At 39.7% G+C, this 14,229-nt stretch overlaps 1 protein-coding gene across 5 annotated transcripts; it reads right to left on the bottom strand.

Moving 5' to 3' along the window:
- Positions 1–89: 89 nt before the first annotated feature.
- On the bottom strand, positions 90–13,449 carry LOC118220621 (ubinuclein-1-like). 5 transcript variants are annotated; one of them, XM_035404609.1, is made up of 17 exons: positions 12,290–13,449; positions 11,646–11,747; positions 11,446–11,541; positions 11,180–11,320; positions 10,012–10,103; positions 8,958–9,384; positions 7,858–7,928; positions 7,630–7,759; positions 7,386–7,504; positions 7,070–7,198; positions 6,341–6,484; positions 5,476–5,526; positions 4,554–4,596; positions 3,375–4,463; positions 2,516–2,768; positions 2,104–2,193; positions 90–1,583 (listed from the first exon to the last, which is right to left on the bottom strand). In XM_035404609.1, the coding sequence occupies exons 1-17, from the start codon at positions 12,521–12,523 to the stop codon at positions 1,531–1,533; spliced, it is 3,264 nt and encodes a 1,087-aa protein (XP_035260500.1). In that variant the 5' UTR covers positions 12,524–13,449; the 3' UTR covers positions 90–1,530. The 5 variants fall into 5 exon arrangements, with proteins under 5 accessions (XP_035260500.1, XP_035260497.1, XP_035260496.1 ...); XM_035404606.1 differs by having other exon boundaries at positions 3,219–4,463; XM_035404605.1 differs by having other exon boundaries at positions 3,210–4,463.
- Between the last annotated feature and the right edge of the window lie 780 nt (positions 13,450–14,229).

Below are 14,229 nucleotides of genomic sequence, written 5' to 3' on the forward strand. Positions count from 1 at the left end.
ACAACTGTGGTCATTTCTTAGGGTTTAAATTCAGTATTCATTACCAGCTCCGATTGCAGAACTGCACACATACACACCCACATCTGAAGTAATTTTATGGTAATTTATTTTTTATTCAAGTCTGTTTTATTCATTTTTTTTCTCATTTAAATAAATTTTGAAATACAAAACATTAAGCACTTTTTACAAGGTAAACATAACAGACTTCAAATTCTTTGAAATCTGTTTCCACTACAAACATCGAAAGTACAATGAAGCATCTTAAAAGTGCCATTTTACATAGACAAACTAGAGCATCACATATGCAGTACAATTTACAAACCGTCAAATGTTCAAGTAAATTGCTCAAAATTATATAGCTTTAAGTCCTGAGATTTAACAAATGTTTAATTATTTTCCACACAGATCGTCTCACCAGAAATGGGACCCAAAATGACTTTCATTTTTATAAAGGCCTTTTTCATTTTCTAAAGTTAAATACATATGATATTAATGATAATACTGATATTATTTTCTAACATAAACTCGAATTTGGAGCAAAATATAATATAAAGAACACTGCAGAAAATTAAACCCTTCAGATTATATCTCAGGATATTATTTCCTTAGCTTTTTTCTTAAAGAAGTGCATTTAAATTGCTTTCATGTATCATTAGTCAGTTGTACTATTAGAAAATAGCATCTTTTGGAAATGCATGTTAAATGCCATTTCCACCTTTTATTGTAGCACATTCAGCACAAAGCAGAAAAATACTGCGCTTAATGCAATTTACATACAGTATACAGTAGAAACATGGTCCCATGATTTTACAGAGTAGTTAATCAAACCAATAACAAGGATGAAAATACTCTATGGATCCCCCCCCCCCTCCCCCAATATTCTATCCAGAATACCAAAAATGCTGTTCTGCAACTTGGGAAACAAAACAAATATAGAAATAAATCAAAACAAATGAATGCAATACTGAGGTTATACTGAGGAGAGGGGGAATCAATGTTCAATACAAAAGTTCAAAACAAATCAACTTGGAAACATGTAGATCACGTTTCAAAATTCATTTAACAATCCACGACAACTGAGTTTCTCCATAATCATTCATTTGGCAAAATGACAGTAACTTGAGTGCAATTTAGAAAGGTCTCATTATACAGCACACACCATATGCAACAATGCATTTTTTATTTTATTTTAAAAAGGGGAGGTTTAAGACACCAAATCCTGACTATGTATGAAACACCTTCAGTACATTACATTCAGTGTTTACACTTAAGAGTTAACTGTCAGGTATAACCCTCTACCCTATCTCAACTGATCTATACTTCTATAATATGTAATAAAAGCAAGATTCCAGTTGGGGGACTGTAAGTGCAAGTTGCATTGTGCATTTCCGACTTTTACATCACAGCCACCCACTCACATTGAAACGACCCTTCCATTACCACCACAACACTATAAGAACATTAAAGCCATTCAATTTTTAATCAATGTTGCCTCAGTTCAAACTAGCGTTTTTTTTATTCTTTGAGACTTCATTGCAACTTTCTCTGTGCGTTTGCGCTCTCTCCGTGGACTTGGTTCCCATCTGAAATAAATATACAGCTGATTACTTTCATACTACAGTAAAACGAAGAGGAAAATAAGGACGACAACAAATGGGTAAAGGGGGGAATCTTTGATCTGACTATTTACACCTATGTAACACTACAATGCATCTGTTAGATGTAAATACAAACGGTTTGGCTTGAAGAATGACTGCAGAAACATCCCAAAATATATTTTTGTCTTCAAAATGATTAGCATTATCCTAATCTTGCCAGAGGCAGTTATAATTACCATGCCCTGTAGGCCAAAATCTTCAGTCACTGCAAGTATAGAAACAATCTACCAAATTCTTCTCATTGTGTAGTATAGCATCTGTGCTTTCTGAACATTGTGGTTCAAAAGCTCAGTGTATGTCATCAAAATTGCAGAATCTCCAGGGAAAGACCACCACAGACAAAATGCAGGACAATGAAGGAGAACACCTGCTGAAGCAGTTAAGCCCTCTTGCCCACTTAATAGTGATGAGACGAAGACAAAGGTTAATGTGTGTGGCAGATTACCTTGTAGACTTTGCTGTAAATGGGAGGACAGAGTGGATTGTGGGAGTTGCGGTGGGTGGAGCGAGCTAGAATGCAAACCACCAAATATACCTAGAGGAGGAAAGAAGACAAGTGCAGACAAGTAAAGTGCGCGTGAGCATGCACTACACCTCAGCAGCTCGGAGTGTGTGCAAGACACCCGTCCGCCACCGGAGAAAATTTAGCAAAACGTAGCAGATAGCGCTAAAGGTGACGCTCGTATTGAGAAATGTTTTTACAGGAAATGAAGAGTGATGGAAGAGAGGTCGCAACACAAGACAAGCACCGCAAGCATAACGATACAAACATACAATGATGATGCACGACGCGAAGACTCCTGTGCTGGGCCTGCATGTGTAGCTATGGTTACTGGTTGGTGGCCACAGACACTTACTGTGAGTCAGTCCGTGGTGAAAGGTCCCCGGGGCAGGCCCTGTGACGATGGCGTCTTTTGATCCCAGCTTTTGTGATGCGGATTCCGGGTTGAAGATGACAGGAAAACTGAACGTGTGCATAGGGACAATACCAGGGAGGATCCCCAGAGTTCCCGGTGTCAGTTTCTGGCCCGCTGTAGTAAATGACGGCGATAGGAGGTTAAGCGTTGGGGAACTTGACAGCACAGATGCTCCAGCAGAGCTCTTTGTGACCTTTATTGGAGGGACAAAAAAAGTTAAATTAAATAGTGAACTGATTTCACAACACATGATAAATCCTCTTCATTAGAAGTAACTATACTAAAGGAAAACTGCAGTCAAAATGCATAATCAACAACTATAAGCTATATACAAGATGTGCCATGTGCCCCACTAGCACATCTAATCTACATGCATATGACATATTTGGTCAGCTGACCATTTTTGTAGCTGGGAGAGAATACTCTTTGCAAAACAACAGGTATTACTTTTGATTTAACAGGAATTGTTTGATTTACTGCGAGCAACGGTCAATTGCATTTCGGTTAGAAAAACAGAGCACTGTACTGTATTATACTGCATTTGTTTAAACCTAACCAGTATGGTTTTAGTGAAAGGACAGAGGGAGAGAAGGAAAGAGAGTACAGGAGGACAGCTGCAGCACCCTGCTCTCACTTGACTCACAGCAGCTACTGGGGCAGACACGGGGGGTGCCACAGCAGGGTTCAGTGAGGAAGTGAGGAGTCTGGCTACACCCTGAGTGCCCACGGCAGAGTCCCCGTTTGAGCCACCAGGAGGTGCCACCAAGGTGAGTTTCTGAGAGGAGGGAGCTTTCTTTACTGTGGGGCTGGGCGACTGCAGGCCCGAGGCTTGACTGGGAGAGGGGGACTTGTGTGACGCGATCACGCTGGTCGCCGAGCTGAGCGAGCCGGAGACGCTCGGCGCCGCGCTGCTCTGGGGACCGCCTGGCAGGGAGAAGGCGGGCTTGAAGGACAGGCCGGGGGCACCAGAGGTCGAGCCGTGTTTCGGCAGGTAGCTCAGCGAGGAGCCTTGAGAGGGAATCATGTTGGCGACGCTGATAGAGGCAGGGTGACCGTTGTTGGGTGGAGCTGAGGGAAGGGATTGAAAAGCCTGTGCTTTCGATGCGACTTTGGGCTGCTGCATGCCCGGGCACGGGGGAAAGAACTTTGATGTTTTGTTTTGGGCACTGCCCAAGCTGTACTGCAGTGGTGTAGGAAAGCGCTTCTGGTGTTGGCTGTGCTGTAGGAAAGGCTTCAGGGTTGGGGAAGGTAAAGAACAGTGGCTGGTTCCTGGCAAACTGAAGCTCCTCTCTTTTGCCGGCATGCTGTCAGACAAGGCTTTGGTAGAGAGGGTTGCCTGGGCTAGTAGTTCCTTGTAGCCAGGGAGAATCAGGAGCTGGGGGTTTTCGGTTTTCCCATCTTGGGAGAGCTGCCCAAGCGCTAGAGCTTGCTCCGCTAGAAGATTGAGCGGCGACTGCGACGTAGCCATTGAAGACATCGTTGTGGTTTCAGACAGCTTTGGCACAGCGTTCCTCTCTTCCTGCAAGGCCAAGGCGGGAACGTTGTCAGGAGCAGACTTGTGTACTGTGGAAAAGCAGAAATCAGGGCTGGCCCTCACGTCACTGTTCAGGGCCGCCAGCTCCTCGGAAACAGACCCCAGCGAAGGAGGATTATGAATTAAATCTCCATCCAGCGAGTCGTCCATGCCGAAGGCTTGAATACTGTTGGGGCCATGGACCGGAGCGCAATGAGGCGCACAGGGACCATGGGGCCCCACCGACGAGCTCTCAGAACCGGACGCCAACACTGACGGGCTCCCAGACCCTGGCACGAACACGGACGTGCTCCCGGTGGGGGCTGGCGCTGTGCCCAAGGAGGTCACCTTTCTCTCAAGTTTCACAAGCTGCTCCTGAAGATAAAATAAGCAGCACTGTAAAATGGATATCACTTTTCCATTTTTAATATTCACAATCTTTGTCAGAGGTAACATCTGGCATACCTTGTTTTTTATTTTTGGGGCAGTTATGACTTTCTTTTTGGTCCTGTAAGTGGAAGCATAAAGATTGTGTTTTACAAAATGTGGCAGATTAAATTAACTTGAATGCACAAAATGAGTTTCTGTATTTGAGAGGTAAACAATTAAACATGACAATTGAAATTGTAAGTTCTATAATAATTCTCACCATCTGTAGTTAAAATGTCTGTTAATCATAAACAGAACATATTATGTTAGTTACACTGGCTATACATTCATTCAGAAACCTGAATTAACAAACCATTCAGCAATCACTACAGATATCCAACCATCTAGATTCTGTTTTTATTTAGGTAAATCAAACGAATGGCATGCTGTGGTCTAGAGCAATTTGAACAGCAGTGCAACTCATACTGGTAGTGGAAATGATCCATGCAGAAAGTACAGACACTCTAGCAACATGAAAATTCTGAACTGCAAGTTAGACATAAGGAAATTCTCTCAGCCTCCCATCTATCCAAAGCACTGAATAACATCCATAAATAGCAATTCAGCACCTAATATTTACCATTCTGTTAAACATGAAAAGTACAGGAGACCTGCATTTTTGGTGTTAGTCAAGAGTGACCCTACTTGCTTTTTGCATCCAGTTAACATGCAAGTTGCGGCATCTTCATGTTGCAGTTACAAAATTAACTCTGATTGCGTTCTAAATAGGGATACTGTTTGGAGACTTACCTACAACAGGGTCAGATTAAACTACATTTTTGTTTGTGCAACCTGGAATTCAAAACATTGCATTCCTTTTCCCATGGACATGCATGGTAGCATTTTGAACCATTTAATGTTAATCATTAACAGAGTCCTTGAGGGATACCTGGTTAATCATTTATATGCAAACACTACTTTATTTTCCTGTAATTATGTTAGTCTGGCTTATACTTACGGTAGACACGTAATGTGACAATGCGCTCTCCTGCTCTCTTTGAACAGCATCCTGTTGAAAGAAGGTTGAGAACATTTATGGAGGAAAGTGCAAATATACAACATGTTCATGTCGCATGCATGCAGTCAAGCGGTAGGCTGGAGTCGCTCAAATACAGTTTGTCCCTGTCGTGGATTAATATGGCCGTCCTTTCCCACTAAAAGCACAAAACAAACACTGAATGCTGTCAGGAATGTGATGCTACACCATAAAACAGCATTGTTAAGACAGTCAATCAGCAGGAAGGCCTTGCAGCTTCCAAGTGATTGACAAAAACACAACACATCACATGGAAGCTGCACAATCTTGATCTACCAACACCCAATACATATCAGTGGTAATGTTTTTTTCCCCAGAAATCAGGTATATCATCAGGTATATAATTAAAACAAAAAAAAAGGCAGTGCACCACATGCTGGCAATGATGGCTATTGCATTTGCTAATTACTGTTGCATTATATTGCCAAGCCATATCTCCCAGTCAATTTTAACTTTATAAACGACAACATAAAAGGGCTACCTAATCCAAGGAAATAAGGATGAAGCTGAAGAGCTAAAAAGAAGGACAGATTACCGTTGATTACATAAATACCCAAAAGGAAGAGTTGAGCTTCCTATCTTTTACCTCCTCAAAATCTTGCGATCCTACTCACCTTACTCACTGTAGGGTAAAGATTAGCAGTTAATGACAGTTCTCAAATTTAATGAGATTGAGGGCCTCGCTCTGCACAGAGAGGCTAAATCATCATTAGCATGGGTAGCAATGATTTAGGGAAATGCATCTCATACTAGTACAAGTGAAGTGTATTCTTTCACTGTTAGTCACCTGGCTTGCATCCATCCTTTTGGCCAAAGCGGTTTAACTTCAGCCTCCAGAAAAGCCTTCAGATACTCTTCTGCATTTTGGGACTTGTTTCTCTCCAGTTCATAGCTGCCCATTTTAAGCCTGACAACACTGCAAAGAAACTCCCTAGTACAAGAGAGATTGATCAAAAATTATTATTAAAAAAAATACACAAATACACAAACATATCTGAAAACTCTAAATTTCAGATGTCACCAATACGCCTCCTTAACATTCAGTCTAATTCAGGCAACTCCATGGTAACTGACATTACAAATGCAGGATACTTGTGTGGTAAAGTCCAATGCAGCTACGCAAGAGACAAATAATTTCCTCCTAATGGTTATAAAAGCATGTATCAGGCGATAGGGATACTAATCAGAATAATCGGGTTTTATTACAATATTGCAGACATGATCAATTAAACCACACTGGCAGCAAACTCTCATATAGCACGAAGTATAGCACAGGGTTAAAAATGATTTTAGGCCTTTCTTGTGATAAATGTAAACTGGTTACATTCTTTGTTTTGTAAATAGCAACTTCATCTTGTTTCGCGTGAATGCTGATGTTACAATTGAGTATTTGCATGAAGAATTGCCTGGTGCATACCTAATAATGCACTATGGCACCCTTCTTTGCTAGTCCAGTAAGCATTCTTTTGCTGGACACCTTTTATATGAGCCCCCACTGACTGTTTTGTTTTCTCACCTTATCTCCTCATTCCACTGGAATTTTTTCCTTGGTCCCATAACCCGCCTGCCACTCTTCTCCTCGTCATCGTCATCATCAGAGTAAGCCTTATCTTTCTGTTCCTTTTCCTTACCCTCCTCCAACATTCTGCAAGACAATATCGTAATTAAACATTTCCATTGGACAGAACTGTGGTAAAGTTCAAACAAACAAAAAAAATCACCTCTCAGTATCAAGGTTTCAAGGCTGAAGTACTTAAACTTCCCAACTGAAGGAAAAGTTTATGGACAGAAATAGACAACAATCTCCTGCTTTTGAACTCGCGGTTACATACTTTGCGAACTTGGCTTGCGTGTGAGCCTGACACTCATTCTGGTACTTGGAAATCTGTTCAGGCATTGATCTGCCAATGGCTTCTTTCAGTCTTTGAAGTGGCTCTTTGAGACGCCCATCCTGACAGAGAAAAACCTATGGTCATTTTCTGCTGTGAATTGTCTTTCAGTATCCACTGTCTTCAGTTAGCTGCACTGTGAATAACAGTAGCGAAAACCAACAAAAGGTTTGTCTTTGTTTCTAACCTGCTCATGTAAATGGAGCTTCCTTGCTCTTTTGACCAGTGTATCCTTGCTGCATGGGAGAAAAGAGGCCAGGTGTGCGTAGATCCCCGAGCGCATTTGGCTGTTCAGCTCTCTGGATTGAAGCTCAATGCTACAAACAAAAAAACAACAAAAAAACTGACCATAAATAAAAAATGCTGGACGGTGTATTTGAATGCAGACAAAGTTAAATGAAGTGAAGTTACTTACTCAAGTAACATGTTATTAATGTCTTGAGTGAAAAACTTCTGCTTCCCTTCTCCCTCTGAAGCTTTAGCAGCCTGTTGGATGGACCGAATTGATCAATCAGTTCCTCCCTTCTAACAGAACTGCACATTTCACAGGCAAAAGTGTTAATCGTGGGCGGCAGTGTCGTATAATGGTAAGGAACTGGTCTTGTAACCTATTACAGTTTCGATTCCGGAGTAGGACACTGCTGTTGTACCATTGAGCAAGGTACTCAACCTGCATTGCTTCAGTATATATCCAGCTGTATAAATTGATGCTGTGTAAAAGTTGTGTAAGTTGCTCTGGATAAGAGCATCTGTTAAATGCCTGTAAAGTAACGTTAATCGAGCACGATGACTAAAAAGTGCATAAAGGACCACGGGTAGACGTTCCCTTAATGCAGTTTTGTTCCACGCAAAAGGTATTATCAAATATTCAGAGGTGTATTGCCAAACATTAATTTTATTACTTATTTAATTTTATTTGTACTACCTAATATTTAATTACATTTAATACTGTATTACAAAGGCTAAAAAGGGAAACACCAGCATCTTTTGCAGATTGACAATTGGTTTCATTTTTATTAGGCTAATTAGAAGACTGAGCAAGTGGCTATCTTGGCAAATGCAGCAGCCCAGTGGAATGGATTTCTTATATGTTACTTTGCTAAACTACAAAAACACCGAACCAGTCATAACGCACGTAGTGTCACATCTGTACCTATCTTTCAGTGCAAACTACATAGTTATTATCAATATTTTATGTATTTAGAATTTGCACTTTGGTTCTTGGTTACCAGTGTTAACTTACACTGGTGCTTTCCCACAACGGCATGTAAAAGATGCTGTGAGCAATGTTGTTAGCTAGGTCTGGCACTATTCACCCTATTAAAGTTGCTATCATTCAGATTTTCTAGAATCTCCTGTTCAGTGCTATTCCATTTTAAGTGCAGTGAGGCATGCCATAGTACTTCACTCAGCATTAAACACCCCAAATAAAACCTGCATGTGACCTTAATAAAAAGCCAATGTAAAAATTCACTGTTTACTGTAAGGAAAGTAAACAAGGCCAATAAACTGTACCTGAGTCAGGTCTTTAATACGCCTCTCCAGAATGGGTGGCAATCCTTCCGGGAGTGAGAGGGGTTGCTTCTGAGTCTGTACTGCAGACTGAGGGTCACTATTCTCATCTAAGCCTGGGGGACTAGGCTCTGGAGATTCATAGAGTAGCTTGTCCAGGTCAATGTCAAAGTCAATGGTACTAGCTGCCTGGAAGAGATCACTCTCATTAGCACAGCCAATGAGAGAGAGGAGAGGATCCGCCACATTTAAGCTGGAGTCCATCTCTCGAACCGGGAGAGTCACGGGCTGGCTGCTCTGTAGCGGCTTTGGCTCTTTTAATGATGATTCTTTCTCTCTTTGGAATTTCTTCAACATCTCATTGACACCCAGGCCACCAGAATGCTTCTTTTTTTTCTTCTTTTCCTCAGTTGAATTGAGAGGCATAATGCTAATATAACAAAATGCAACCACAAAAATCTTTATCAGTAAGACAATGTGCAGATGCCACCAAGCTACAACAAAAAACAACCAAGCAATAACAAGATCCCCCTGAAAAAAGTCTATGTCTTAAATGTATTTTTCAACTAGCTAATTAACAGGACGTTGTTTTAAACAGCTCAAGGATGATAAAAAATCTCACAACCATTTTTCATTAGTCTTTCATCTCAGCTTAATGCAGAAACAGATTTGCTATTTGTCATTATTAATATTAAATATATTTTGTGAATATTACCAAATAAATACATTTAGACCAAGTGGGTCTAAATTTGGAGAAGGCAAAGATGTAGTGAAAAGACAAAGTACTCTTGTGATACTGCAAGAATCACAAAAATGACCACAACATTTTCAGCAAAAGAAACAAAAATGTCAGATTAAAACAGGTTTAGAATACAAAATAAATGTGCAAATGTATCCTGGGTTAGGGTTAGGGTTATCTAACATACCAGCTAAATATCTGTGTATCTGAAGACCACATAGAGAAGCATTAAAAATAGCAGCATCATTTTTTAAAACAAATTCAGTGTCAAAACTGGAGACAGAAAAGGAACTACTGTTGCTAGAATTTAGCGCTTACCCTGTCTTTGAAACTTTCGATTTTTTATGCTGCCCATCTTTTGTCTTCTTCTTGATTAATTTTACATCCCCTCCATCCTTCAATTTTTTCTTCTACAAAAAAAGAAGATAAAATCTTTGAAAGTGTTTTTTAGTATAACTGAACTGAATTACTCTTCAGCAATTTGTTTTCTTCAATTAGCCATAACTATTAAAAAACATTTGATGCAGCACAGTATTTAGCTACTGAAATCATAATTAGGTCCTTACTTGCACATAATGGTACCAGTAAATTGAAAGATGGTTCCTGGTTTGTTTTAATGATTACTCTCAGCAGATTGTGTAGATCAATTTTAAATGAAAGTGAAGCTGTTGCAGATGTAGAAAAAAAGGTTTTAGAGTGTGCTTTCCCATTTATGCTTTAGTATGCAAGAAACAATTTTTTCACGGCTAGCAAAATTATACCAAAACATCATGTGCACTTCATTTACTTTGATGCTTAATTAGCATCACCCAATGATTTTGGATTATATACCAATGTATCAGATGTTACCATATGCGAACCGTGTTAAGGACCAGTCTTAATTTTAATGTTGGAATAGACAAGTCAATACTTTCACTGGGGGTCATTCCTATGTTCCCAGGGTCCTATGTTCCCCAGATTTATATGGCACATAATGGGAACATGACAAAGGGTCCTATGTTCCCAGGGTCCTATGTTCCCCAGCTCCACATATGTGCTCTCCCAGGGTCCTATGTTCCTAAGGTCCTATGTTCCCCAGGTTTATATAATCCAATAAAATGATAACCATTGGTTTTGTTGTGTTTATATAGCGGTTTTAAAGCCTTGTTCCAATAAATAAAAAAAACTGGATAATATATATGAAATATTTTAACTTGAAACGGGTCAAATTTGACCCAAACACAATGGGAGGGTTAATGTGTGTTAACAGAATATTGAACTGGGGGACATAGGACCCTGGGAACATAGATACTCTCCCCTTTCACTGTATGTCAGCTATTCCACAGAAGAATGTCTTTTAGGTTAACTGCCACTATTAACACCCCACTTCCAGTTGAGCATTTCTGAGTACACTTACAACTATGACTACAAATAACACTTGGACTACACATCTCTACTTTGTCACGTGAACTATATTTTATATCAAAATGCTTTGAGATAGATGTACCTTTGGAGCCTTCATTTTCTTCATCTCATCAGTGAAATCGTCAGATTCAGATTCAGATGCCTGCCTGAACTGCAGCATTCCAGAATTGATGTAAAATCCACCATACTTTGTTGTGAGTGAGGCTGGTACAAGCTCATCGTACTGTAAAAAAGTGCTCCCATGATTAAACAAATTGTTACCATTTAGTTAGCTCAAACAGACAAGTCTTTAAAAGGCTGTATTGCACAGCAGTGTACACAAAAAATCACTTATGGATTAAGACTTACTGCCTCGGAGTTGTCAATGAATGAATCGGTTTCATCGTAGCCATAGCCCATATCAATCAGGTCCTGCATGCGGTCCTTCTTGCGTTTGTTTCCTCCCTAAACATAGAGAAATCACACAGGAGCATCAACATTCCTGCTCTGGGCATTTGGGAATATCTGAACTTTTTTGACACAAAAGAGAAAACTCTAAATCTACTCACATATTTTTCTTCAAACTTCTTGGCTAGAGTTTCTGCCTCCTCTTTCTGTTTCTCCTCTTCAACCTCTTCCAAACTTTTGATTGGCTTTTTGAGTGCATTGCTCTGCAGGCAAATATGTATTATCTTAATAGCTATGAAGTTTACAATTTAAACTGAATGACAAACAAATTTTAATGAAGTTTTTCGAAATGTGAAATTATTTGTGGAAAAATGTATAGTGCCTAATCTGGATTACGCATCTATTTGCAGCCCTACACTGTAAAGCTTTTGGTAAATAATTGTGTGAATTGGACCATGTTTGTGTCAAATAAAATGATAAATGCAAACATGTAATTTCTATAAATCTGCCTTTTAAAACTGGGGGTCCCTTAATAATTAAGATTTGATAAAGCACAAATGTACAACAATTAGTAAAAGAAACATCTTAAGATATTTCCCTCCCACCATTTCAAATACGTTTCCAACCAAAACGGAAAAAGGTGTCCAATCAAGAATTCATTTTAACAGTGTCTCTATCAATCAAACCTAATTACTGGGGGAAAAGCCAACATCACCAATACATCATCTACAGCGGCAGCTCAGTTTAATAATAAAGAATGACGTAGCAACGTGTACTCTTTCTCGAAACTTTTTTTTTTTTTTACCTTCTTCTTCACAAGTTCTGGATAATAAAACTCTGGACAGCGCCGTTGATCCGGCTCGAAAAGAGCAAGGACAATTCGCGCAGTTGTTTCAGACTTTTCTGAAACTGCCGTATGCACAACATTTCCTGGTGTTGTAACGGTTGACTCTTCTTTTAAGGGTATCTTCAGTAAAGTTGAAGGAATGGGAATATTGCCGGAAACACAAGTCAATTGCACCCTCCGAGGTTCTGCCATAGCACTGTTTGCTATCTAGCTAGGATCGCTAGCTAGTTACAGTCTCTTCTATAGCTTCCTTCCCTGGCAACTAGCTAATGAGAAACGAACATCAAACCACGTGCGTGGATTAGCTAGCGCCTATAATTGTTATAGATACCATGGTTTACATCTCGAGAGGCAGTTATGGTTCGCTGGATTAATGTCCTGAAATCAATTTAGCCAGACAGGCACTGTTTGAAACACATGCCATTTCCAGCGAACTAGTTAACATTAGCTCGCTACCAATTGAGCACGGCCAAAATGCCCAAGGAGCTGGACCTGTGAGAAATCAAGTATCGGTTGTACACCATATGTGGTTCGAAAACATTATGTTTCACATCGCAAAAATGATTTACAGTGGTCGAAACTGTTAGCCAGGAAGCATAAGCAAATTCTTAATATGTAATTTAGCTTGCTAGCCTACCGAGTCGGCGCTATGCACGAATTGTACATACAGCTTTCTAGCCAGATTCATCTGACCTGAAACGCGTGCACAGGGCCCCTACCAAAAAGTACACTACTAATTATCGCGTGCAATGTAATTATTTAAATGACATTACAAACGTGTCGTCGTTTAGGGTAACGTTAGTCTGCGATCTGACGTGTGATGTAACTTCAAGAAGTCATGCTTGCTATCTAAGTATTCGCTAGCCTGTCTGACAGAATTCTCAGTTTACAGTTTAGTCTAACTGGCTTTAGCTAACTGTATTTCCACTTCACACCCTAGTTCTACTGCCTTTGGGTTTAATGGGAATCAATTCAATTCCAGTTCATATAAAAATTAATTTGTCATATGAATATAACCCATTATAATGGTTTCACAAATAATTTCCTATAGGTAATATTCCCCAGTTTTCTCTCTTGTTTATCTTCTGACTGGACCTCCATTGAAACCGGCCGTTTCGTCATCATAATGCGCCTCGGCTCAAAGGTTGCCAACGTTATAAAGAAATCATTCTTGTAAGATATTTTCGAGAAGGAATAGGTCTGAGTTTACAGGTTACATCGGTTAATATGTTTTACGTTTATGGTGAAAATGTAATTTCTTAGGTTTAATTTTCAACTAATTACCTGCCATGACACGGCCTACAGCTGAAAAAATAAGTTAGGTTAGGGGCTTGTAGCTAATACAAATGTTGTGCGTTAAATTCCCAACTGGGTGCTTGGCTTTTTCTTTTGCGTTCAAATTGTATGAATTGATGGGAATTGTTATCAGACATTACAAAACGAATCAAGGGATACTGAAAGAGGTGCTAACAAAGTAAGCCAAAATGACAGTATGAATTAGATGAGAAGTGTGTTTGATATAGTTCTGGTTGAAATAACAGGACTGGTGCGGACAATGTCTAACATGTATAACGTGTCTCAGGAAAACAAGAAAGCAACCATGCCCTGGCTAGTGTGAATAAACTATTTATCTCTTTAAAGAAAGTTTTTTTGTGTGACATTTCTATTTCAAGGCCTCTATTACAGCTCACATGTCTTGTTATAATTCTCTCAAAATTATGAAATTATACTGATAGGAGAATATATGGACCACATATTTTTTCATTGTGCCATTGTTAAGAAAATGCTAGAGAATAACTGGAAATTGAATGGTTTTGGAGATTAATGGCTGCACAGGGATTAAGCTACATCACATTATTTATCAGTATGGGAACTCACAATATGTGTCTGGATTGATT

Source organism: Anguilla anguilla, chromosome 2, assembly GCF_013347855.1.
Source record: "Anguilla anguilla isolate fAngAng1 chromosome 2, fAngAng1.pri, whole genome shotgun sequence".
Taxonomy (NCBI): Eukaryota; Metazoa; Chordata; class Actinopteri; order Anguilliformes; family Anguillidae; genus Anguilla; species Anguilla anguilla.

What these genes read in the sequence shown, in the direction of transcription:
- LOC118220621 (XM_035404605.1), bottom strand. Translation starts at nt 12,523, where the DNA reads ATGGCAGAACCTCGGAGGGTGCAATTGACTTGTGTTTCCGGCAATATT. An exon ending in AGCTCCATTTACATGAGCAG is followed by an intron (nt 7,505 to 7,629) that starts GTTAGAAACAAA and finishes TTTCTCTGTCAG; the next exon opens with GATGGGCGTCTCAAAGAGCC. An exon ending in AAAGGATGGATGCAAGCCAG is followed by an intron (nt 5,527 to 6,340) that starts GTGACTAACAGT and finishes TTCTTTCAACAG; the next exon opens with GATGCTGTTCAAAGAGAGCA.